Source organism: Camarhynchus parvulus, chromosome 7, assembly GCF_901933205.1.
Source record: "Camarhynchus parvulus chromosome 7, STF_HiC, whole genome shotgun sequence".
Lineage (NCBI taxonomy): Eukaryota > Metazoa > Chordata > Aves > Passeriformes > Thraupidae > Camarhynchus > Camarhynchus parvulus.
The window spans coordinates 1572383-1598661 of record NC_044577.1 but is presented as its reverse complement, the minus strand read 5'-3'; the positions used below and the strand labels follow the sequence as shown (position 1 = coordinate 1598661).

Here is a 26279-nt window from a genome sequence, read left to right as displayed (position 1 = left end):
CCATTTCAGAGAATGGATTTTTCTATTTTTCCCCTTTAATTTAACCAGCACCTCCTGTTTTGTGGCTCTGCCCACTACAAAGTAATTTATCTAATTAGGAGATGTTCACAGCTGCTTGAAAGACAGAAGCCCCAGGAAACCAAAGGTCTGGTTTGGAAGACTTTGAAAAGTTCTCTGGAGCCACACGAAGTATTAATTTAATGTGAAAAAAAGGTGCAGAGAAAAATTGAATCCCAATATGTTATTTTGTCTACAATAAAACCACGTGACAATAAGCAGGCATATTCTCCAGTACATTGGCATTTGAATTCCAAAAGATGCTTAGCTTCTTGCCATACCTGCTGCTTTCACAGTATTAGCTTTTTATGACTAAAATTCAAAAATCTTTTAATGGAGAAAAAACCCCCAGAAATTAAAAAGGGTTTTTCATGCGTCAACTTGCCAACATAAAGGACACATCTCTGAGCTTACCCAAAGATGATACACTCAGAGCAATCAATTATTCTTGAGGTTTTGTAGGAGTTTTAGTGCAATACTTCTGAGTGTGCTGACCCTCAGTTGCCTAAAACTTGTTTTTAATCCGGTTTTCCCATCATATTTATAAAAAAACAACCCCTCAAAAAAATTTGTTTTAAATATTAGAACCTCTGCAAGAAATAATTCAAGGTAGGCTTCTTCACAAGCACCCACCAGTCACCTGCAATTTCAAAATAAGTATTTCATAGGTAATTCTGGCTGTCATCTCTTTTGAGCCAGAAGTAATCCCACATGAATGTCAAGTCAGAAACAGGTACTGCACATATGGGAGAGGGCAGGGCTGGGGTGGGAGAAAAGGTTCCCTTCACCAGGAACTGCAAACCAGCAGCAGGAGCAAAAGGCCAGTCCAGCAACCCCAGCATTTTGAAGTCAAGGGGCTGGCAAAGGCAGGAATTCAGAGGATATTTCTAATTTTTAACATTCTATTTCCATGCTGCTTATAGGAGATCACTGGATTTTGGAGGTTTTTCTCCCCTGCAGCCTCATTTGGGACATGTGGCACACGGATGGCACCTGCTCACCTGCCTGGAGGTGTGCCAGGGTGCACAGCACTGCAGCCTACAGCCCCTGCTTTCCTCCTACAGCCAGCACTCAACATTCTTCATATTGCCTTAGAAAAGCTACAGGATAAAAGGCACAAAAAAAGCCCAAACTTTAGTCTAACCTTTCAGAAGGGAGGTGGAGCTGGGGTGCATTAAAATGGCCAAGCAGTTCAGGAAAAAGAGGCAGAAAATATATGATTTTTAAGATGGAAACCAGCTCAGCCTCCATGCAGGGCAATTCTGCCCCCCCTAAAAGCTTCACCAGGAGTGGGTGAGCTGGGTGGACACAGAGGAGAACAGAGCTGAAGCATTTGTTGCACTGTGCTGCTTCACAGCATCCCTGCCTTCCTGCAAGGCTCAAGCAGAAAATTCTTAGGCAACATCTGGACCATTTTAATGCCAATTCTCCTGAAGGTGCTGCCCCCATGTTTACAGCTCCAGGAAAAGGTCTGTGCTTTGCTAAGTGTCAATTTGATAGTTAATGTCACTCTGAAACACGGTGGTCATGATTTTAAACCTTCTGTTCTCCTAAGGTGGCACTAAAAACCTGCCCAGAGATGCTCTCAGGGCTATACTCAGGTTCAGACCCTCTACAGACACAGAGATATATGTGGGACGTGTGAAATAGTTCCCATATTCCCCTAACTGTTCCCATTTTAGGGGCAGCCATCAGAAACAGCACTCCTCCCCTTTCTCCTGACCTGTTCACCCCGGTCTGGGAGCAAACATCACATCTACCCTTTAAAAACAATTATTGCTACAATCTAATAATTCCAAAACACCATCAGGAATAGTGGCTGCTCCTTTTAATGCTGTTAAATGCTCCACAGAGGAAACACTAAGAGTGTGCCAGGAGTGTGCAGGCAATGGAGCAAGAGCACAGCAGAGAAAGGACACGCTGAGGAGAAGAAGATCTGGAGGGTCATTTACTGCTAACATCCATCACACAGGGCAAGGAATCTCAGTATCAAGCAAACAACACCCATTATGTGGCTGCTCCATCCCTGGCAGTGTCCAGAGCCAGGCTGGATGGGGCTTGGAGCAACCTGGAATAGTGGAAGGTATGGAAGGGGATGATGGGCTTGAAGGTCCCTTCCAACCCAGACCATTCTGGGATCCTATGATTATGTACCTGAAATTAAAATTAAGCAGTATTGCAACTACATTAGCTTTTCAAGTAGAAAAAACAATCCCTGAATTCTCTCAGGCTGCCCCAAGTCCCATCCAGCCTGGCCTTGGACACTTCCAGGGCAGCCACAGCTTTTCTGGGCAACCTTTGCAGGGCCTCAGCACCCTCTCAGGGAAGGATTGCCCCCTAATATCCAAGCTAAACCTCCTCTCTTTCAGTTTAAAGCCATTCCCCCTTGCCCTGTCACACAAAAAAAAGTTAAAATTAATCCATTCCCCTTCTTTCTAATTCCAATTTTTCCCTCTGCAAGTTCAGCACCCAACACCACAACAGGTTGCACGCCATTGCATTTCCTTTTCTTTCCCTTTTGGAAAAAAACAAGAGCACCTAAGTCCCCCTTCATGCCCACAAAACTGCAGGTTTCTTACCACTGCTAATGCCACCATCCTCTCAGGGAAGGATTCTCCCTAATATCCAAGCTAAACCTCCTCTCTTTCAGTTTAAAGCCATTCTCCCTTGCCCTGTCACACAAAAAAGTCAATGTTTAAAGCTAATTCATTCCCCTTTTTCTAATTCCAATTTTCCCCTCAGACTCTGCCAGTTCAGTACCCAACACCAAAATGCAGTGGGCACCATTTCATTTCCTTTTTTTTCCCCTTTTGAGAAAAACCAAGAGCACCAAAGTCCTCCTTCACCCCACCAAAGCTTCAAGTTTCTTACCACTGCTAATGCCACCATCCTCTCAGGGAAGGATTCTCCCTAATATCCAAGCTAAACCTCCTCTCCTTCAGTTTAAAGCCATTCCCCCTTGCCCTGTCACACAAAAAAGTCAATGTTTAAAGTTAATCCATTCCCTCTTTTCTAATTCCAGTTTTTCCCTCTGCAAGTTTCCAATTTTTCCCTCAGCACCCAACACCACAACAGGGTGGGTGCCATTGCATTTCGTTTTTTTCCCTTTTGGAAAAAACCAAGAGCACCAAAGTCCTCCTCACCAACACATGAACCCCCAGAGCTGCAGGTTTCTACCACTGCTAATGCCACCATCCTCTCAGGAAATTTCCCCTAATATCCAAGCTAAACTCCTCTCCAGTTTAAAGCCATTCCCTTCCTGTCACACAAAAAGTCAATGTTTAAAGCTAATTCATTCCCCTTTTTCTAATTCCAATTTTCCCCTCAGACTCTGCCAGTTCAGTACCCAACACCACAATGTGGTGGGCACCATTTCATTTCCTTTTTTTTCCCTTTTGAGACAAACCAAGAGCACCAAAGTCCTCCTTCACCCCAAAGCTTCAGGCTTCTTACCACTGCTAATGCCACCATCCTCTCAGAGAAGGATTCTCCCTAATATCCAAGCTAAACCTCCTCTCTTTCAGTTTAAAGCCATTCTCCCTTGCCCTGTCACACAAAAAAGTCAATGTTTAAAGTTAATCCATTCCCTCTTTTCTAATTCCAGTTTTTCCCTCTGCAAGTTTCCAATTGTTCCCTCAGCACCCAACACCACAACGCGGTGGGCGCCGTTTTGTTTCCTTTTTTTTCCCTTTTGGAAAAAACCAAGAGCACCAAAGTCCCCCTTCACCCCAAGGCACGTGAACCCCCCAGAGCTGCAGGTTTCTTACCACTGCTAATGCCAGAGTTGGCAATGACTGTGGCCTCACTCCACTGATCTGCACTGGAGACCGAGTAGGAGCGCTGGTGCAAACCGTCCGGGCGGCTGTTGAAGGACACCAGACTGATCCCACTGGCCATCTGAGACACAGATGTGCTAGTAGTCACGTTCCCTAGGCACAAAGGGAAAACAAATCGTGTCAATAGAGAGCACACAAGGGATTTGGTGTCAGGATGGATGGGGGGGTGCTTAATGAGCAGAAAGAAGGGGTTACTTCACCCACACAACGACCCTCCCTGAAGCGCCGGAGCTGATGGTCCTGAGACCAGCTCAAATCCAGCTAAGAAGATTAAAAAAAGCTAAATTTTTCATGGTATCACGTCATTCTGTTCATTCACCTTCTGGGAAACATGGTCTTCCACCACTCTGCTCCCAGGCACTCTCTCTGGAGCTTCTCTGCTTGTTAGACTGGGCACAGAAAATCAATTTTATTGTATTTGCTGGGAAATATCCTGACAAAGGCAGGAATGATGAATTTGACTCCACGTTCTCAGAAGGCTAATTTATTATTTTATCATACTATATTATATTAAAGAATACTATACTATACTAAAGAGTAGAGAAAGGACACTTGCAGAAGGCTAAAAAGATAATAATGAAAACTCCTGACTCTCTCCAGAGTCCTGACACAGCTTGGCCCTGATTGGCCAAAGAGCCAAAACAACTCCCAGCAGAATCCAATGGAACAATCCCCTGTGGGTAAACAATCTCCACACACATTCCACATGAGCACAACACAGGAGAAACAAATTAGTTAAGAATTGTTTTCCTTTTCTCTGAGGCTTCTCAGCTTCCCAGGAGAAAAATCCTGGGTGAAGGGATTTTATCAGAGAATGTGAATGCTACATCAATTTATTCCTAAAAGCCACTGTTTCTACAACTGAGCCAACTCCAAGAGTTTAAAACAATCCACATCTAAATAATACCTGACACAGGCATGTCCCCCAAGAACACACTGATGGGGAGCAAAGGACTGCCAGCACTGAGAGACCAAGGAGCAAAAAAAAAAAAATTCTTGGACATTTAATCTTAAAACAACATCATGACACAAAGCAGACACTGGACTGACTGCAAGTATCATTCCTGGGGCTGGTCCCAGGAATGTGACACAAAAGGGGACACACAAAGAACAGCCTTTACCCAGTAAACACTTTTGTATTTTCACAATCACTGAGGCCTAGGACATTAAAATGCTGGGAGCTGTGTGCAAGGGGGAGTGACAGGGACAGGTTTCTCACCATAAAACAGGACAAGTGTGATCTGGTTGAATACATTTTAGAGCAGAAACAATTAAAACCTTTCCAGAAACTCAGGTTTCTGATCGTCTTACTTACAACTTACTATGGGCCAAAACCTGCTCCACTGTTTTGGGTTCTGAGCACATTTTACTCCATCCCTAGCAACAGGCCTTGCATATCATAAAGCCACGAAAAATTTACAGTTTCATTCCTCGTGACAGGCTCTCTAAAGGTGCCCCACAGGTCCTCTCTGGATTGAAGAACAATCTTTAAAAAACACATGCAAAGGGAAAGGAACAGACGCAGCGTTATAACGCACCCTCACACTTTGCATTTCCATTGCACCTTCTACTGATGAGTTCAGAAAAATTAATGAATTAATTTTCAATGCTCCTGTGAGGTTGTTAATTATCTGCTATCATTTCCCCCATTTTTCAGAGGTTAAATGACCCAGGGCCACAAAGGAAGATTGTGGCAGACTTGAAAATAAAACCCAGATCTCCTGACTCCCAGTTCTATCATTATGTCTTTTCCCAGAGCAGCCTTTGGGAAGACAGCAGAGCTTAGTGAACTACTTTGTGTTTATTAGAGTTGGCATAATTGTCCCTTTCTCTCCTCCCCTTTCCCAAGACAAAATCTCCTCTTCAGTCCTTAACACAGATCCATCACTGTATCTGTGTCTTCAATGTACTTACTCAGCCCTCCAGAACTTCTGCCTGGCAATCCCTGCTTTGCAGACATGAAACATATAGACAGGAAAACTCATTTGTTTCATTATGCAAAGTCTAAGGTGGGTTTTGGAACCATTTGGGACCTCCCAAGGCATGAAACTACACAGCAGAGGACTGAATTGCAATTCAGTATTTTAAAACCACAATAGAAAATTAAAACATGAGCTGACCAAAGTTGTATTTTGCACTGCCTTAGAAAAAAATCTCTCCTTCCGAATCTGCTTCTGTGATGCTTGCTTTGAAATCCCCTTTTCCTCTGGTTTTCACAATCCAGAAAAATTATGAATATTAATAATTTGTTTTGATGATCCACCAGATTAAGGCTGATGTGACTGACAAGAGTTTGAGAGCAAGTGGGTTCTACCAACTCGAGATTTAGGCCAGCACAGACACAACACAAGCAGTGATATTTTTGTGCTGACATCTTCTACAAGCCCACAAGCTTTTGAACACAAGTGTCCCATCATCTTCTGACCACGATGCAAAACCAACCCCTTGAGAAGAGACCATCAAGGTTTCTGTGTCATCATGTCAGCACCAAAAGCTCTCCTCTCCCCTTAATGCCATCTGAGGAAGCTCCAGCCCCACGCTGTGACATTAACACGTTCAAAAGTGACTTCTTCTGGGAAACAGAGCAGAATTGTTCTTCCACTGCACCTCTCTCAAAGGTTGCTAGCAAAAAACAGGTGCCAAGTGCATTCATGTGACACTTGAGTGAACTGTGATGAATCCAGCCCAGCTCCCTCTTTCCTACTGCCACAGCCTGGTAACCTTTATCCTGCAATTTTTATCATAGTATTTATTCAGGATTAAATCCCACTTTGTCCAGATGCTGCAAGGTGTGTATTTTCATGACATATCAGCCCATCAAGCCAGCATCCATGAGTAGACATCAGAAGGGTCAGACCACAGAAAATAGTGTGCTTTTCCTTTCCTGTTCCCCTCCTTGATATGCTCAGCTCTAGTACAAACTTGTTACTTAGAACCTTATTTAAAAATCATTATTTCCCAATCCAGCTCTGATTTTCCCACTTCTCAGTGCAACTGCAGGACATGAATCCCACAATGAGCACTAAAGCTGCCACCCCAAAACAAGGACTGCTGCTCTTGCCAGAGCTTCTCCAACAGAGTCCCACAGTTCTTCCCATCTACAATGGGCAAACCCCAAACCAGACCTGGCAAAATTCCTTTAATTTTCCTCGGGGATAAAGCCTGGACAGCAGAAACCAGCTCAGCCTTTCAGGAGGCAAGCAGGAGACAGTGAAGAAGAGGAGGCCAGCAGTATCAGTGAAGAAAATGCTGAAGATGTCCCCACCCAGGGCAGGGGGTTGGACCAGATGAGGTTTAAGAGTCCTTCCAGCCCAAACCATTCTGTGGTTCCCTGATCCATGACCAGCAAAGCCTGTGTGTTGGGTCAGGCTTTACATCCTGCACCTCTTCTACCCCCAGCCAAGGACAAAGTCCCATCTTCACACCAACCCCAGGCTCCTGCTCTGCTACCTGGCCCAGGCTGGAGCTGTGAAAGAGTTGCCTCTTCAAATGCATCCTGCATGCATCAGCTGGTTGCTTAAGTTGATTAGCAGGGGGCAGTTAAATTACTATGCTAATCCATGTATTCTCAGCACTGTTTCCTTGATATGGATATGTGTATATGCTTACTGGGAAGCCTTGATTAGTTCAAGCTTCAATGTGTCAAAGGCTCCAGATTCTTTCCAAAGAATAATTTTAGCTGTACTCACATCCCTAAAGTGTGGGAGCTGATTTGAAAAGGTACTTACCTCTACCATATGCTATTTTTCTTTAAACAATTTGCATTTCAAAGGGAATATGGCATTTATATTTGAATGAATATCAGTATGTTGCCAGAACTTGTCTCAAATGAGCAAAAAAAAAGATGCTGGCCTCCTATTGAACAAAAATGTTTTCATCTACCAAAGGAGCATCAAAGAAAGAGTTCCTCTTTCTAGCTCTAGACAGCTTTATTAAAACTATCTTTTCTGATGTTATAAAACACCCTGTTACGGCCGCGCTTACAAAACGTTCAAACAATTAAGCCCCACAAAACCCATCCAAATTAAGATTCAAGGTAATTTCCAGGTTTGGCCACTGCTCAGCAGAGCAGCCCCTAAGAAAAGTGAGTGTGCTCACACGAAATCCCATTTAAATGCCCATTTATTCAGTGTAAAAGGCTGCAAAGAGCATGAGGAATTAAGCCAAGGAGAGTGGAGAAGCTGAGAGAAACACACACGGGGGCAGAAGGAGAACAAGGGATTCACTCTGGCTGCTCACACACAGCCCTTCAGATTTCCAAAACAACGGAGCAAGACTTAGAAATGAAATTAAAATAACCAGGATTCATACAAACAGGGGGTTGGACAAGATGTGAACAGTGTGAGTCTAACAGGTAAAAGCCAAAAGGTCTATTGTAAAAATGGTATTAAAATATGCAGTAAAGGTTAATATAAATGCTGGGTTACATATATGTAGCGATTTGTCCAACAAAAAATAAAGCACCCATGGTTTTGGTCACGTTTGCTTCTGTAATGGAACAGTATGAGGGACAGCATGTCTGCAATCCCTCTTTTGCTGGTTTTTAACTTAATAATCCTGTGAATCATCACAGGTTAGTGGTACAGACATCAGTTCAAACCTTCACCAACCACACCACCCACTAATTCCAAATGCAGAAGGAATACAATTCCCAAGCAGACCCTGAGAAGTGAGACACAAGTGACACAAACGATGCTGGGCACAAATGATTTCCATTCCCTGCTGCAGACACATCTGTGATTTCCTCCAAACAAATCAGCTACCAGAAGTTACATTCACAAGTGCAACTAATACACTCCTGGATTTATGAGATGAGCAGCCAGAGCAGGAGTTGTGAAGCAGAACTGTATTTTTCCATGAGGCAGCAGCGTGTGAGACTCGCAGGGGGCTGCAGAGAAAGACTGAATCACATAAACTGCAGCCCTACTGCTCTGCTTTCACCATGTTTCATTTGTGCCAAGCTCCTCGTGCTCATGACGAGTTTCTCTTCCAGAAAAAAAAAAAAAAGAAAAAGAGAAGGAAATAAACCTCTTAAGGCCAGAGGGCTGCGCTCACCAGCTGTTAGAACTAATGAAAAATACATTAGAGTTGTGGGTCAGGAAATCCTGACTCTTGATATCAGAGGGTTAATTGTTTCAAATCATGTTGGGTCAATTTGTGTTGCAGGAATTCTGCCTATTCTTGAAATGCCCTCTAATTCAGCACCAGGCACTGTCAAGTAGGTTAGATTGGCTGTGGATGCCCCTTCCAAACCCACACTGCTCCCTGGAGTCTCTTCAGGGTGGAAAGGGAGAAGCCTCACTGCTGGCTGCAGAAAGATGGGAAGCATTCCCTTCCCATCCTCAGCTCTGCAGCACGCCCAGAATGAACTCCCAGAGTTGTGCAGAAGCCTTTCCAGTGGACAAACCTTTCCTGGGAAGTGTCTGAGCATCCCAGCATTCCCTTCCCATCCTCAGCTCTGCAGCATGCCCAGAATGAATTCCCAGAGTGGAGCAGAAACCTTTCCAGTGGACAAACCTTTCCTGGGAAGTGTCTGAGCATCCCAGCTGTGCTTCCTGCCTCTCCCTCACCCACAGATGTGAACCCTGGGACCAGGAACATTTGGAGATGGCTCCCCTGGGTTCCATTAGTCTGCTGCCTCAGCATCCATCTTTTCCAGGTGCATCCTGTGCCCCCTCTGGAGATCGTGTGCTACCCTGAGATCTGGGGAAACAGCTCCTGCCTCTCCCACTGAGGAGAGCCCCATGCTGGGAAAGGAGGCATTGCCCAGGTGTCTGGCTGTGTTCTCAGGAGACTGTGGGACCTGAAGAGCTCTAAATTTCATAGCCAGGTTCTTCAGGGGGGTGGAGTTCCCTCAAGAATTGCCACGGATTCTGTTCCATCCCGATGGCAGTGTGCAAGCAGCACAAGGTCCCTGCCCTCCTTCATCAGGCACCTGAAATTACCTGAAGCTCCTCACACATAAAACAAGAAGGAATGAGGAGCAGGATTGGACAGAGATGATCTTTCAGGTCCCTTCCAACCCAAACCACCGTGACTCTGTGACAAAAATCTTTCCAAACCACACTGGTTCCAGTGCTGCAACTGTCCCCCAACCCGCTGACAATCCCTTTCAACACTGCAGCAGCAAACTTGCTCGTGAGTTTAACTTAGTTTTAAGACTTCTTTCTTCCAGAAGCATTTATTTACTCAACAAAATTCCTAAGGACGAGCAGCTATTCCTAGAGGAAGCTCTTCCATCTCCATCCCTGCCGGACTGGGCTCGATCAGCAGCGTGCAGGGGTCAGTACTAATGAACAAACAAGGCAGTGCCAAGAAATATCCTGGCAGTGAAGGACGTGGTGCTGGGAGTGTAACGAGGAAAGCTATTATTCTCAGAGCATGCCAAAGCAACACAGCAAGTGTGGAGGGAAATTAAGTCATCAGAGGAGACATCTCTTCTAAAAGAAAGTTAAACCCAAGATCTTCACCGCGGGCTTCTGCTCGAGATCCCCCACTATTTATTCTGCTGGGATCAAAGCCTGCTTTCCTTCCCTGGCAGGCAGATTATTATGATTACTTTTCTGTAGTTTTAACAAATAACAGTAATAAATAAGATATGCTTGGCTTTCTGGGCAAGTCCTGATTGAGGCTACCTGCTTGTTCAGGGACTGCAGCTTTAAGACCCAGAGGTGAGTGTTTTGCTGGCAAAAACTGCTTTGTGTTGCTCTTATTTGGCTGTGAATCCTGACAGGAACCGTGGATTTAACTTTGTGAAAAACAACAGCAGAGATCCAAACCATTCGGAGGCAGGTACAGCAGAGCATGTGCAGGCCCTGAGGCAAAGGATGTCAAATGCTTCCCAATCCCTTTGACCGTCTGTGGAAATGATCAATAATGGAACTGGAGAGGGGGTGGCAGGTCCTACCTGGATCCTGACTGTTGAGATGACCTGGGCTAACTTTGGGAGCTTCCCACGGGCTCCAGCCCTCCCCAAACCCTGCCAGAGCCTCCTGGGGTGGGGAGGGACCACTGCTGGCATTCGCCGCCTCCTCAGGAAACAGAACAAAGCAACTTTATTTTCGCAAAAGAGACAAAAGATACCAATGCGAGATGACTTTTTCCCTTTTTTTTTTTTTTTTTTTTTCTCTCTCTCCCCCTCCTTTTTAATAGCTATTGCCACTGTAACAGCAGCTAAGTGAATGCATGTCTGCAGTGTGAGCAGTTTTGATAAACAGCCTCTGCGGGCCACACAACGGGGATAATGTATCCTTAAGTACTGCCAATGAGCTGCCATTCTGCACAGCCAATTACTTCTGTGCGTCTGTCACTCAAAGGAAAAATGACTGAGCCCATTAGATCAAACCTTTGTCACTGTTCCTAATGCACTCTTAGGCCTCATTAATCTGAGGGAGCAGCAACACAGCCGCCGGTGCCTCATTGCCTCCCCCACAACAGGCCCACGTGAATCTTCTCATCTCTCCCCCAAGTGCACCACGTTAATCAAGCTCTCCTTATTACCCCGGTCCCTGTCACGCCGGAGAGCGCTCTCTCTCTTAAATGCTCTCATTATGGTCCATCTTTAGAGCCGGCTGAGTGGAAAAAAAAAAAAAAATTAAAAAAATAGAGGGGGAAAAAAAAACCAACAACAAACCCGAGCCAGAGAGAAAGAGAAGAGGAAAAAGCAAGTCCGATCACATTAATATTCATGACAATAATTAGTATTCTAGGTCACTGAATATTCATGCTATTAGTTTGGTTTTTTATGGGTTTGCTGGATGTCCTGATTGCTGGAGTGTGGAGGAAAACAGCATGGTTGGGACTTTAGATGTCAACGGCAGTTCAATACTCCAAACACATTTGTGAATTTTTTTTTTTCCCTCCCCCGTTTGGTAAATCAGCTTCAACCCTCCCGATGGCTTTAATACCTTAAAATCACTGGGGGGGAAAAGCACAGACACCACCTTTTTTTACTCATCACCTGCCAAGGTCTGAATACCCAACCTGCTTGTGCTGTGCCCTGTGACCCTCAAGACACTGGGATGGCATCAGGTGGACAGGGCAGATCTGGGATTTTATCCAGGACACGGAGCCATGAAAATCATCCAGAGGGAAACAGGCACCGACTGCAGGCTCCAGCCACCTGCCTGAAGCTCTGGGACACATCCCCACCCTTCATCCACCTCAGCAGCATCAGGGGTTTGCCCACCTTGAGAAAGGACCCTCACACAGCTCGTTTTTCCCTGAAGAAAAAAATCTCAGCAAACTCATCTTTCTCAATATTTAACTAACGCAGTTAATTTTATCCAATATTTATTTCATTATTGTGCCCTGCTCCTTTTCTCCCATTATTAAGAGATATAGCATACTAGCTAAATGAAAGTTTGTATTTCTCTAGTTCTGGAAAGGGCAAATCCTAGTCCAGAGGAAGCAGAGAAAATGACCTTGAGGGATCCCCCTCTAGTGGGATGAAAGGGAAATCTCGGATGCACTTGAAATTGGGCTTTTTTCCTTTGAAACCAGCAAACTGCCAACTTCTCCTTCCCGTTGCTGCAGCTGTATATCACTGAGCCAACAGCAGAGCCACCCAGATGGAAAATTGACTGGGGTGATTGATGACAAAAGTAAGTCCCAAACTTGCATTTGTGATCTGTGGCAAGTGCATAAAACCAGCGCTGGAGGTGAAGTGCGGAAAGCGTTCCGCGCCCGACTGCTGAGTTAGTGACAGACAACTCCCAACAACCACACCAGGCCACCCTCAGCCACCCACAAGCAGGGAATTCAGAGCAGATTCCAGAATTTAGGGCTCAGTTCAGCATTTATTTGCAAAGGCACCCAAGATCCACCCAAGGCTTTGGGAAAACTGCCCATGCTTCTGAGATCTTGGCTTGGTAAATATTTTTACTCATCGCCAGCCTGATCGTAACATCTGAAACCTCACAGTGACCCCCCAATTAAAAAAGATTATTACATGATCTGCAAAAAACACCAAGGATTTGATAGATGGTCACAATTAATGACAGACAGGAACCTCACAGTGATAAGAAGGTGGAGCTGCCATTCCTGCAGCATCTGAAATGTCACAAGCAGTTAGCAGATAACAACCTTCAGCACACTTAACGATGGCCCTGGAACTAACACATTTTGGGATACTTCACATACTGTACAGTCACCATTTTAAGGAAATTTAATAGCACCAAATCATTTAAATGAAGTGTTAATCAGGAAACAATTTATCTCTACACCATAAGCTATTTTTAGTCGTGAACTTTCTACTCCAGTGGCTCTTGCTACAGCTCAGGCTTTGGGTTGTTTGGAGAGGAGAAGAAATAAGTGACTCCTGGGAGAGATTTCAGGAATAAGTTCACCTTGAGGTCAAGCAGCTCAAATCCAACCCAATTCAGGAGTGAATGAAACCTGGACCCACTCCTGGCTCCAAAGCCAGGCTGAGCCAGCTCCTAAAGGGCAGAGAGACTGGCCAGTGGGATGGGACAGGACAGGACTCTGGCCCTGCTCCCAGCTCTTAGAGAAAGCTGGAACTGAGCAAGTCCAAGAATTACCCTTTTCTGAAGGACTTCCAACTGAGCTGCATCAACAGAATGATGCTCAGAGCCATGTAAATTTACTTTAAATTTCAGTTGCTTTACCATTGTTTGTCAGCTTGGATTGAAAACACCACAGAAGTGACATAATTTTAGATTGAAGGGAATAAACATCCATTTCCTCCAGCTCACAGATTCCTACCAAGTTAGCTTACAAGTGTGAGCACCTTCCCTGAAGCCACAGTTAACAACCTGTTATTTAAAGTCTATACAACATAAACAACAACCTTGCATCTCTCTGTATTTTCTGGGAGAAGCTGCCACACAGAATCCCAGTTCTTACACAATAAACCCCACACTGCACCTCCAAGAACCCAAGAAGAAACCAATTTTCAAACCAAAGTCAACCTTTTTCCAGGCAAGGTGCTTGGCTTTGTAACAGCAGGAGCAGCCCAACTCTCTACTCATTTCCCTGCTTTCTGACAGAGCACAGAAAATATTCCTTTTTCCTGCTGCTGTTTCACTTCCAGTTTGTTCACTGTCCCACCGTGACTGTGACAATGGACTGTGACTTGATGTTAAGGGAAAAATATTTTTTTTTTGTTTTTCCCAAGCCCTTCTGCCAGGGGAAACCCAGCAGGGAAGAGTAATCCAGACTTTTTAAAACTCATATATTTTCATAAAGGTGGGATTGTTTTCTTTTTCTTTTTTACATCTCTGAAATGGAAACTCTCAAGGACTAGAACTGAGTTTGTCCTTCCAAAATTCCCAATATTGCCCTGATCAGCCTCATTCCCTCTGCTCACAGCACCTTGGGAAAGACCCTGCCCATGTGGGAGGAAATTCAAGGTGTCTGATCCATCACTGAGGTCCAAAAAGGCTTCAGAGAGGGAAGGGGATGAGGAGGAGGAGGAGCTCAAGCTGCTCTGCTGCCTCACAGACCGTGGTGGGATCAGAAGAGTGGTTGGATCACAAGAAATTACACTCTGAGAAAACTATTTGCTGAAATATGAGCTTAAAATATCAGTTCCAGGCAATCAAATGGGCACTTTATCCATAGATTTTTTGGCAAAGTTGGCATGGAAATCCATCCTTCAGGGGAATATTCCAAGCAGTGCTTAAGTGTCAAAGGAAGGCACCAACCAAGCCAAGCAGCATTTAACTTTTGGGGATGAGGTAACATGGCACAGAGAAAATATAGTGAATTTACAGGCCTAAAAATCAAAATAGAAAGTGCTGATTCTTCCTGTTTGGTCCAAACCTCCTCCATATGGCAGAGCTGTATATGAAACCCTCCCAGTGACAAGCAGTAAGTGACAAGCTGAGCCCTGTGATCCGTTTTGAGGCACCACACAGACTCAAGACACCACTTTTCCAGCACTACCAAGTGAGGGGAAGCTCTGAAGAAGAGTACAGCCTGCAAGGGATGGTTTGCAGGTGTTTTGAGCTGTGTGACAGATAACTGCAGATATTCCAGGGCTCCTCCTGCCACTCCAGAACTCAGCCCCAAGTACCTGTAGGTCTCCCACCCATCTCCCACTGTCCCTGATCACACCAGAGCTCAGGGGAAGGCAGGCACAGCTTGGGACACTGCCCTTCTTTTCTTTATTTTCTTTCTTTTTAGTAATTCTTAACTGATTAATCCATTTTATGTTTGCTTTTAAGCCCATAACAAGCAGCAGATGCTGACCAGACATCAACAACAGCAAAGTCTTTCAGTATTTCTAAGCAAGAGGATGAGGAAGCCAAAAGGGAGGAGAGAAGCTCCAACTATTCCTACTGTGTTATTTGAAACTCACTATCTGAATTTCTCAGCATTTGGAATTCCTGGCATAATTTACTTCTTTGTGTGATCAAACTTCAGGCTGGCCAGGACACACAAACACACACAGAGTGAGAGCTGCCTGATGCAAACTCTCAGGGAAGGTTACCCTCTGACCTGGCAACGCAAGTAGATGCCAAAATATGTAACTTCCATGCTACAAACCTTAAATTCTTACATATCTCTAAATATGTTTCCAGAAACTTGCTTTTCTGTAGCTATCAAGTAATTTTTGATTGTGTTCAAATGTGCTAAAAGCTGAAATCTCTTTATTTAAATGTCTCTCCTGCAGTGTATTGACTCAGTCCAGCACTTTTCTTCCTTAAATTAGGAAGTATAGTGAAAAACAAAGCACCTCCCACACCTGGTCATCTAAATTATACAGTAAACCAGAAAATACCAACCCAACCATGAATAATTTTCTCCTATGAGCTCTGCCAGGTCAAAACCTGAAGAAGGGTTTGATGAAATCGTGGCTTCAGACACCTCAGGTCCCAGCCTGGGATCTCCAGGAGTTTCTGCTCAGTGGCACCACTTTAAAAACCCATCTTAAACAGCACCATTCAGAGTTGGAAGGAAAAAAAAACTTCTCAGTTTTCTCCTAATAAAGGGGAATGTCTCAAAAAAGCAGGGAATTACACCTTGGCTTCAGGGATTGGGGGCTGGAATTAGATGATGTTTAAGGTCCCTTCCAACCCAAGCCAGCCTGATTCTACGAAGCATGAGACATTTAATTATTATATTATCCAAGAGAAGACACCTGAATATCCAGGAATGCCAGGGCTGCTCATCCCAGTGGGTTTTGCACAGGGACAGGAGTGTGGGGATGGTTTTGCTGGCACATGCAGGAGGTGTCTACATCACCCATAAATGCAAAAGGCACTTGGCACTTTATGGATGTCATCCCAAACATGCTGACAGAACTTCCACTAGCCCATTATGAGTTTTGTACAAGCTGTGCATTTTACAAGATAAATTGTCTCACATGTTTTCCCTTAATGCAATTTTTTAAAATCCACTTAGCTGTATGGACAAGTACTTCAGCAAACAATAAACATCTTTGTTTAGAGCTCAGAAGGAGCTATAAACCACTTCCATCAATAAATTAAAAAGCTTTCCACAGAAGAATCTTGCTGTTAAGAAGAATGCATAATACTGAACTTTCCAAAAGTGGAAAGAAGGGCTGTGGATCTCACCAGGAAGCCATAAAAAGCCCTTTCAGATCATACAGCATTTGCTTTTCCTAAGAATTAGGTAAGAGATATAGATTCCTCCCATATGTTAATGACTGTGAAATTATGTAGGGCTTTGGCAAGTACAGGGTAACAAACACACAAAAACAGACACTGAAGGCTACTCAGAAACTCAGAATCTCTTGTGGGAGACAGATCAGCAGTCAGAGCTTAAAAACTTCCACATCAACGGGTTTGTAAATCCCAGAACGGTTTGGGTTGGAAGGGATCCTACAGTTCAACTAATTCCACCCCCTACCACGGGCAGGGAGATCTTCCACAACACCAGGTTGCTCTGGGCACCACCAGCCTGGCGTGGAACCCCTCCAATTATGGAGAGATACCCATCCCTATCCCAGCTGTTCAGACACTGGAAATGCAGATCTTCTCCCATTTTCTCCCCCCCTAGCCAGGTGTTCCCTTACCTGAATTTGGCGAGATGTGTAAACTGCTCATGTCTTTGGAGAGGCCGTTGGTTTTGGGGCTGGAGATGGGGGCACAGGCTGAGGTGGCTCGGGGTGGCCTCTTGCCAGGGACCTTCACAGTGGTTCTCAGCAAGTCGATCTCTTTGCCATGAACGTTCTGCATGTAATCCTGCAGAGAGAGGGGAAAAACCCAAACCACAACATCAGACAGGGAGTTCTGGAGAATTAACACAATTAACAAACCTGGTTTCACAAGGCTATGGCTCTACACCCTCTGCCAGCACCCACCATATGGTTTTCCCCTTCCTTCCATGTTCCTGATAATCCCTTCCACACTTCACACAATTAATTCCAGAAGTCTGGAGCTTTCTCACAGATCCTCTAACTTCCACCTGGGTAAGAGGTGATCCACAACACAGCCACGTGTGGGAATTCACCAGCTAAAGGTCCCAAAGATGAGGAGAAGACCAGGCTGAGTGCCCCTCCTGAGCACATTTATTGTGTCCTCTTTGCCAGTGTTTTATGCCCTCATCTCTTTCTCCCTCAAATTTAGCTGGAATGGGTCAGCAGGCACCAAACCTTCCAGCAGGGAAGGTTTCAGCAATTCCAACACCGTTTCCTTACAATATGACCAATCCTGCACCTACACAAAAAATCATCAAAGGGGGAAAATCATGCAAATTACATCTGATTAGAGGAAACACTGGGAGCCAGAAGTGGAAAAGGATTTTGCTAATTCTTGCTTGGAAAGCCCACAAAGGGGAAATAAACAGAAAAGCAAATGGACAGGGGTGTTTTTAGCAGAGGGAAAATTGATTCTGGGATACACCAGCACAGCTATTTCCAGGAGAGGTGGTGAATGTTAAGGCCAGCACACAAGACACCAGAGTTCTCATCTCCTGCTACTCAGGGCTGTGGTCAGTCACATTCCAGAAAAAAATAATTGAAACTGGAACAACTATGAGGACATGGAAAGCAACAAAAGAGACACTCTCTTAAAGAGGACATGCAAGAGGGGCAGCACAGGAGAGGAAAATCAGGGGTGAAAAGGGGCAAGAGCACTGCACAAAAAGATATCTGGGCTGCCCAGAGGAGCTGGGGCTGCCCCTGGATCCCTGGGAGTCTCCAAGGCCAGGTTGCATGGGGCTTGGAGTAACCTGGGATAGTGGAAGGTGTCCCTGCCCATGGCAGGGGATGGAACGGGATTAACTCTGAGGTTCCCTTCCAACCCAAACCACTCCAGGACTCTGGCATTCAAGACCCCGAGAGGAAAAACAGCGATTTGAGGTGGCTGGGAGAAGATCTGGGCTCCCACTTCACAAGAGATTTCCTGAATTGACCCAAAATCTCTATCACTGCTGCCACAATCCAGGGAGCTGACTGCTATCTCATCAAGACTCTTTCACCTTCAGCAGCTTTTACACCACAAATTATTTATTCTGCTCAAAAATCATCAAAAACCTGGACCAGCAATAATTTCTTCACAGTTAACAGAAATCAGTGATAAAACCCTAAAACTAAGCCATCACAGCAGCTTATTTTTCCCAAGCTGAGAATTATTAACAGGAAAAGGTGGGGTCTGAACAATTAGTGGGGAGAGGACACAGAGCTCTGCTGCCAAGAGAAAAACAAAAGCAATCCACTCAGGAAAATTCCTTTACTAGGTGTTGGAAAACAAACACCTTTCATCCATAAATCATGAACTCGGAGGAACTTTCTTGTTCGGGTGTCAATTCTTCACAAATTAAAATACAATAAGCAGAAGATAATTGAGCATTCATTGCTTGTGGGCCGTAAAGTGAGATTTAATCAGGGAGTGACTAAACCTCAGCACGTGCCCTTTTCCAACATTTTTATTTAACCTACAACCAACTTAAACTGGAGAAGGGGGTTTTGGATCCAGTTCAGATGAAGGCTGGGTGTGATTTCCCAACTTGAGATGTGGCAGGGTGTTGTTAAAGGCCTTTTAGCTGGGTGCAGAGCAGGCTGAGGTGAGCCACAAAACCACTTGAGGAAGCCGGGGAGTGTTGGCAAACACAAAACCAACGAGTTGCCGCCGTCGGAGCGAAGCGCCCGAACCACAACAGATGCTGGGTAGGTATTAATGTCAGCTTAAATATTTATGGGGATATATCAAATGTAAATAATAAAGGCCCTTTCATCGTGGGCAGGGTGCAGGGTGATAATCTGCGGGTCTCCCTGAGGAGGGGAGGGCAAGGAGAGTGTTCCCAGCCCCCTCAGATCCTCAGCTCGCTCGGGGAATGAAAGTTCAAACTACAAAATGATGCCGGGGCTTCAGAAGAGCAATGGAGGGTTTGATCAGATTAGAACAGATGAGGGTCTTGCTGTCATCTGGAATATGCTGTGTTAAAGAGAAGACAGCAAGCTGGATTTTGATATGCAAATGGTACAGGGATAACTCCCCAAGATGTTAGTTGTAGAAAATGCTGATCCGAGAAAAAAGGGGAAAAAAAACCCTTTAACAAGGCATGAGGGTAATTCAAAGCCAAGTACTTTTAAACAGCACTTAACAAGTCCCTAGAGCCCACTCAACAGTGGGCCACCCCAGACGTGCCATCTTCTGCCCCTCAACAGCTTGAAAAAGTAGTAATTGCGAATCCATTTGCATTTTTCTTCTCAACTTGTCCGCGTTCATCATTCGGCAAGGCAGGGGGAAAAAAATAATAAAAAAATAAAAATTAAAGCCAGCAGCAAAGCAGAGGGACCCCTCCCCAAACACGTGGACAGAGGAGATGCGGGCGCCCCGATCCCCCACGCCCTGCGCTCGCACCTCCGCCGCCGCTTGTTTTTTACATTTCGCTCCTAATTATGTTGCATCTATTGCCATACACTTAATTAGCTGCATTAATGTGATTTCTTTTCACATAGTCAAGCAATTAAGAGCTATGATTGAGTTTCATTCAATTAGCCTCAACAAACATGCTAATTGATGTCCCAGATGCAAATGAGGTGCAGTGAGAGAAACCTGCTAGCAATTGAGAGTTGTGGCAGCGGGGACCCGGGGCTCGCAGCTCGCTGGCAGCGGCAGCAAGGCTTAACACGGCTCCCCCTCCTCCTCCCAGGGCAGGGGGGACACCAAAGAGATCCCTACAGGATTGAATGCAGGAATCACAGGATTGAATGCGGGAATCACAGGATTGAATCCAATGGGCGCCATTCCACTGAATCCAATGGGCGCCGTCTGCGGTTCCGGTGGCTGGCGGAACGTTCTGCTCATCCCGGGATCCAAGGGCTGGCTACCCAAGGTCTCCATCCCGGCTCAGAGCTGCTGAGACACCAGGCAGGCCATGGCCTGCAGTCAGCACTAACTGGCAGCTCCATCTTAGTCAGAGCAGGGCGAAGCTGCCTCGGCATCCATCAATCCATAAATCCCCCAAAACGCGCTCCCCGCGTCGATTCTCATCCCTTCTCCTCCCCGGGTTACCGCTCCGCTATGGTGCCACCGAGGTGTTAATTTGACTACTCAAGGCCATTGACCATTATCTACAGGACTAAATAAACTGTTAAAATATCAGGGGGAAATAAAAAAAAAGCTGCATTGACTGAAGATGACGCCAGATATTACTTGACAGCCCCACAAAATGAATTGCCTTGAGTAAGAAAGGAACGATGCGCCATGACACAGAATAATGTAAAGTAAAATTACTTTAGTCCTGTTCTTAATACAGCAGCTCTCTGTTTACAACAGCAGAAATTAATTTAACCAATTAACTGAGCAGGAGCCTTTCAGACATGCAAATTGAGCAAATGAGTATGATCATGTTTTCTAAACAGGCCTACCCAAAAAGTGACACCCCTGTTTTTGGGGGGGCCTCTCTGGATTTTGAATGCCAGCAGTTGTTGAATTTATATCTGCACATCACAATGATTTCTGAGACACTCCACCAAGGGCCACAAGCTGAACACAGGCTATGTGTGGCTCCAGCTTGATGCCTATGTCCAAGCTGGCCAGGAGCCCTTCCAGGGATAGGGCAACCACAGCTTCCATGGGCAAGGGCCTCCCCACCCTCACAGGGAGGAATTCCTTCCCAATATCCAATCTGAATCCTTCAGATTAAAGCTATTCCCTCTTGTGCTCTAGAGCCATCCTTAAGCTAAAGACACGGCTCAGATTATCAAAAACATTATGGATATAACATTTATATGGATATAAAAAACGTTATGGCGTTTGAGAGTTTTCAAATAATACAAGAGTGGTGGAGAGGGAGAAAGCCCTTCACTGGGGTTATAGTTTGATAGTGGGCAAAGGGGTTTCCAAGCTCACACTGAAATCACTCAACTCAGGATAAGCCATGTGTCACCATACTAAAATGTAAAATAATATCTGCTCCTTCCTCGAGGTCTCCCCGTGTTTTTTCCATCTGTCCTACTGCCACCCCTTTCCAAAGCACCACATATGAAATGAGAGACTCTCCAAGAGCAGTGACTTTCCAAGGCTATAATGGTATACAGGTATGAATATCACACTTTTTTTGTCCTTTTCAGCAATTCCAATCTCTCAAAAGCCTGTTTTTCTACCACTAGGAACAGGTCCAGGCTAAGAATCCTCTCCAGATCTGTGCCTGGTTTCTACTGAGAGATGATAAGCCTCTAACCTATCCCTGGTAGTGTCCAAGGCCAGGTTGGATGGGGCTGTGAACAACCTGGGATAGTGGAAAACATGGCAGGGAGGTGGAATGAGATGAGCTTCAAGGTCCCTTCCAACCCAAACTGTTGTGTGATTCTGTAGAAAACACCTTCATTTTGTGCCAGTTTTCCCCCACTGTTCAATCAGATGTAACACTCCTAAGGCTCCACTTACTGAGGTTGAAATAGTGTTTCCTGATCTGAGGCGTAATAAAAATTATTATGGAAAAGGAAGTTTATGGTTGCACCTCTGGATGACATTTTAAAGACTGTGTGCAGCGTATTTTTTGAAAGACAATTCCAATTTTGTGAGCTGACCTATTGGAGGCACAAAACCTATTGTTCACCCTCAGCAACAACCAAATCCTCTTCCCCCCAAACCAAGAGCAGCCCGGGAAATTGGATGGAGCCCTGACTTTTGTGCCTCTCCGTGGCAGTCAGACATTTTTATTGCAAAACGCCGTCTGGAAAAGATGCAAAACAAAATTGCTAAACTGCAAAAAGAAGAAAAGGAAGGGGGAAGGGGGGGGAGAAGGAGAAAAAAAACAAAAGGCCCCCTTCCCTTTGCTTATTGAGTTCAAAGGCATAACATGCAGCACCCTGCAGCAAATGGGAAGCTACACTAATTTTAAAGCCATAAAACGCTATAAAGTGCCCTGCGGGGCAGGACTACACTGGAGCTAGTTGCACCTAAATAAGCCATGGTTCATTTACTTCGCAGCTTAGCCTAATGTAATCATCAGCAGATTCCTAGCCTAGAGTTGTAACAGGCACGGAGCCGCTGCCGCCGAGGCGACACTCCCAGCCATGGAGGGGCGGCCGCCACATCGCCGTTGATTAGAAAATTTTTCAGTTTTGACAAGCCCTTAATGAACATAAATCGCTCCTTGATTGGTTTCCGTGTGGGGCCACGGGCACACCTAAGAAGGAACAGCAACAAAAAAAAAAAAAACCCACAAGTCTCCCCAAGTCCTGAGCCTCACTGCTTTTCCCAGGAAGGGCCTGAGCTGTGGATGGAGCATCAGGATATGAGCCACAGTGGAATAAATTCATCAAATGGTCCTGGGGAATTAGCCGTCCCCCCCTCTCGCATATAAACACGGCCATAATGTCATTCAGCTTCATAATACACAGTTAATCTTAAGGAGAGCCATGAAATGTTATTTTCTGAGGAGAACAGAGGAATGGGAATGCGTTCTGGAAAACGCTGATCGCCCCAAAGCGCTCTGTCCTGACAAAAGGAAGAGCATCATGAATCTGTTTGCTTCACGTTGGGAATCAAGAACATTAAATTTCAATAATAAAAAGCACTGGCTGTATCTATAGTGTGGTGTTAATCAGCTCCATCAGTGTTGCAGGAGCAGGGGAGGAAGTCAGGGCAAGACTTGGAACACAACAACAGCAAAATGTTGGTCCTTCTGTAAATGGATCCCTTATTTGCATAAAATTTTAAGAAAACTCTTCCCCTTGCACTTCACTTCTCATTCAGCCTTTGTAACGAGAGCTGCTGTAAAAGACAAACCAGAGTTTTACCATCCTGAGTAATTTATGAAGCATTTATACCCACAGCAGTTAGCTCGGCTGGACAGGAAGCTCTAATTTTATAAACCCCCCGATTAATTATTAGCTTGGCTTTTGCCTTTCAAATTGCAACTCATTCTGATCCTCAGAATTTCCCTTGGCTTTCTGAAGAAGGAGCAGGCAGACTCCACACTGAAATGTGTGTTTGCTCCAGCCTGTGCAGCTCTGCCATAGCACAATTGTGTTTGCCACACTACTGAGTGTGACTCCCTCGAGGGCACAGAGGCCTGGACAGATCCTTGTGGGTCACTTCCCACTCAGGATATTCTGTGCTTCTGTGATCTTCAGTTGTATATATTTCTCCCTAATTTATCTTCACTCCATTACATCTTTCAGATTAAGACAATAAAGAAGTTTTCCAAGAAGCTCAAAAGTGACTGAATGATCTGTACAGCTACAGCACTTTATAAAAATCGGCAATTACTATACTCATATTTAACTGTTCCTATCATTAATTTTGTTCTATCCTAACCAATGTTTTAGGCATGCTAGTGGATGCAATAGTAACTAAAATAAAGCTTCAGATTTATCTTCATCAATACTCAAGCTACAGGATTTGTTTTGATCACTGCTCTCTCAGGAGGGAGAGCCACATCACATGTGAAAAGTAACACAGAATCCCAGAATGGTTTGGAATAGACCTTAAAGCCCACCCTGTTCCACCCCCTGCCATGGACAGAGACCTTCCACTATCCCAGGTTGCTCCAAACCCTCTCCAGCCTGACCTTGAGCCCTTCAAGGGTCCTTTTGTGACTCCAAGTCTCTCTTTACCAAAGGCTGATTTGAGGATTAGTTGTTGATAGGAAATGCCAGTTAAAAGGCCCTTCAGAGCCAGCCAATATCCAGCTTTACATTCCTTCAGAGCAAAAACAGGGGGGGGAAAATGGACATACATGATGGTATTTTAGAAAAATATGAGCATGAATATTTTTATTAAAGCAACACAAACAACACACTTCAGAGCTATTGAACTGCCTGAGGCAACAACCTGGAAATAAGGCTGAGCTGCAACAATGGCTGTGGGGGATATTCCTAATGGGAAAGGGAGCATGGTTCCTTTGCTGGAGCAGCACCAGGGGCTGACTGGCCACACAGGACACCACACTGCTCTCAAGGATGAGGGCAGATGGGATCCTGCATTTGCAAGCAGGCTTTTTGTTTCCAAATAGTTCAGGAAAATCACAAGAGCTGGTAGCAAAAATTTCAACTGCAGCTCTGAGAGTAATGCTGGGACCACAGAAAAGTGCATGGAGCTACAACACTTCCAGATACCAACACAGAGGACATCCTCTAAATCCTCCTGCTTCTCACCATCTGCTTCTTCTGGAGGAAATGGCCAAGCAGAGAAAGCTCAAACAACACCTCAAGCCTTAAGGAATTTTACAGTGTTTGTAGGGTCTTCCCAGAGAACGTGTCCATATAATGTATTGCTGAAGCTCTTGTGCCAAGTTTAGCCTAGTGTTGGATCTGATTCCTTATCAGGCTGAAATGTTGCCTTTAAAAAAAAAATCCAATATATTTGAGGATAGAACAACACTGCTAATGCTCACATGGGCTGCTCGGCCAGCCAGCATTGTATTTAAGGGAGAATTTGGAGCTGTGGCTACTGTCAAATGAATTGAGCAAACCAAATGAATCCATACCTCCCTCATGGAGATAAAGCCAGATTTCCCCCCCTCAATCACATTTACAATCCCCAGGTCATCACACTAGACCAGTGAAGGTGAAGGTTAAAGGCTGCAGCCAGCAAACACCAACCCTGCTGTGCACTTGGGGTTTGCGTACCTGCTGTGTTCTAGGTGGGCATCACACCTTCCTTCCCACGTATTTAAGAAGCTCTTCATCCCCCATAAGGTGCCCCAGCACTGAAATCAAATCTAGACCAAATTAAACATAAAGGGGGAAAACTGCCCTTACCAAAAAATAGCTGTTTTCAGCCTTTTTTCCCTTTTTCCTTCTTTTCATAACCAAGGCACGGCGATGGCGAAGATACAAGAGCAGGGAAGGGACATCCACTAAAGCTAAAGCTGGGTCACGTGCTGACCTGTGGCACGCTGGCAGCCCTGTGGCAGGCAGCCAGTGGTGAGCCATCATCAGCTATTCATCAGGAGAAGGCTCAGATAAAGCAGTGCTGCCCAGCAGGTATCCTGGTGAATGCATTCCGGGAGCATCCCGCCATTAAAAAGCCAGGAGATGCCTCGGCAAATTCCCCCGGGGCCCTTTGGGGAGGCTGACACGGAATTTGCCAGCCAGAATTTTAGTGATCCACTCCACAGCTCTGCTCCAGAAGCCCAAGATGAATAGGGAGCTCTGGTGAACTTTGAAGCCTGAGGGTCAAAGTTCTCTCTCATTATCCCCAACCATTTTCTATCGGCGCAGCTCCTCGGCATCCCAAGGGATGGGAAGGTTTGAGGCTCTTGAAAAAACCTGACACGACCAAGTCAGGAAACAGTAGGGTGCTTATGTACACATATTTTTCTTCCCCCGTTTCCCTCTCCCCCCACTTTCTTAAAAAGAAACGAGAGGGATTTTGCTATTGTGTCAAACATCAACCTGGTGGCACCAGGAGTCACTCGTGCGGCTGGCACAATGCCGCGCTCGTTTCAGCACACTGCCCTGCCAAACAGGCCTGACCCTCCCAGGGACACCTCCTCTGCAAGAAAGGGCCTCATTTGATTTTTTTCCCTCCCCAGCCCAAAACCTTTCATTGTGCAGGCAATGCTTTCAAGGAGGATGCCAGGGCTGGATTCTGCAGTACCTATTTTCTGCGTTTAAATCACTGCTTCGTGCCTGAGCTGCTACCGAACGCATCTGGCAGAGACAACTGATCCACCTGTGGCCAAACCTCCAGCAATATTTAACACAGTGCTCACTATGAACTACTAAATATTGTAATTGGCCCTTCAAACACCAGGTGTTAGGCTCTGACTCAAACCACAGGCTGGACAGACCAAATGATCCCCTATATTTCCCTTTTTTGCCACCACTAGAGGCCAGCCCACATTTCACTGCAATTAAAAATTCGCTCCAGAATTAAAAGGGCAACATTTTGATGAACTGAAATGATCTGCACATTTGAAGCAACCCAAATCTGATTAGAGCTAGGCTTTGCACAAGTTTAGGAAACTGACTTTAGACAGCTAACGAAAGCTCTTTTC

At 45.2% G+C, this 26279-nt stretch overlaps 1 protein-coding gene across 9 annotated transcripts in view; it reads right to left on the bottom strand.

Moving 5' to 3' along the window:
* AGAP1 (ArfGAP with GTPase domain, ankyrin repeat and PH domain 1) overlaps positions 1 to 26279 on the bottom strand; it is a 324567-nt gene that overhangs the window by 103529 nt on the left and 194759 nt on the right. For 7 of the 9 annotated variants that reach the window (XM_030952236.1, XM_030952232.1, XM_030952239.1 and 4 more), the window contains 2 exons: positions 16894 to 17062; positions 3825 to 3986 (listed from right to left, as the gene is read on the bottom strand). In XM_030952236.1, the coding sequence (XP_030808096.1) occupies positions 3825 to 3986; positions 16894 to 17062 (331 nt within the window). The remainder of the gene's footprint in view (positions 1 to 3824; positions 3987 to 16893; positions 17063 to 26279) is intronic. The other 2 variants (XM_030952238.1, XM_030952240.1) reach the window with 1 other exon arrangement.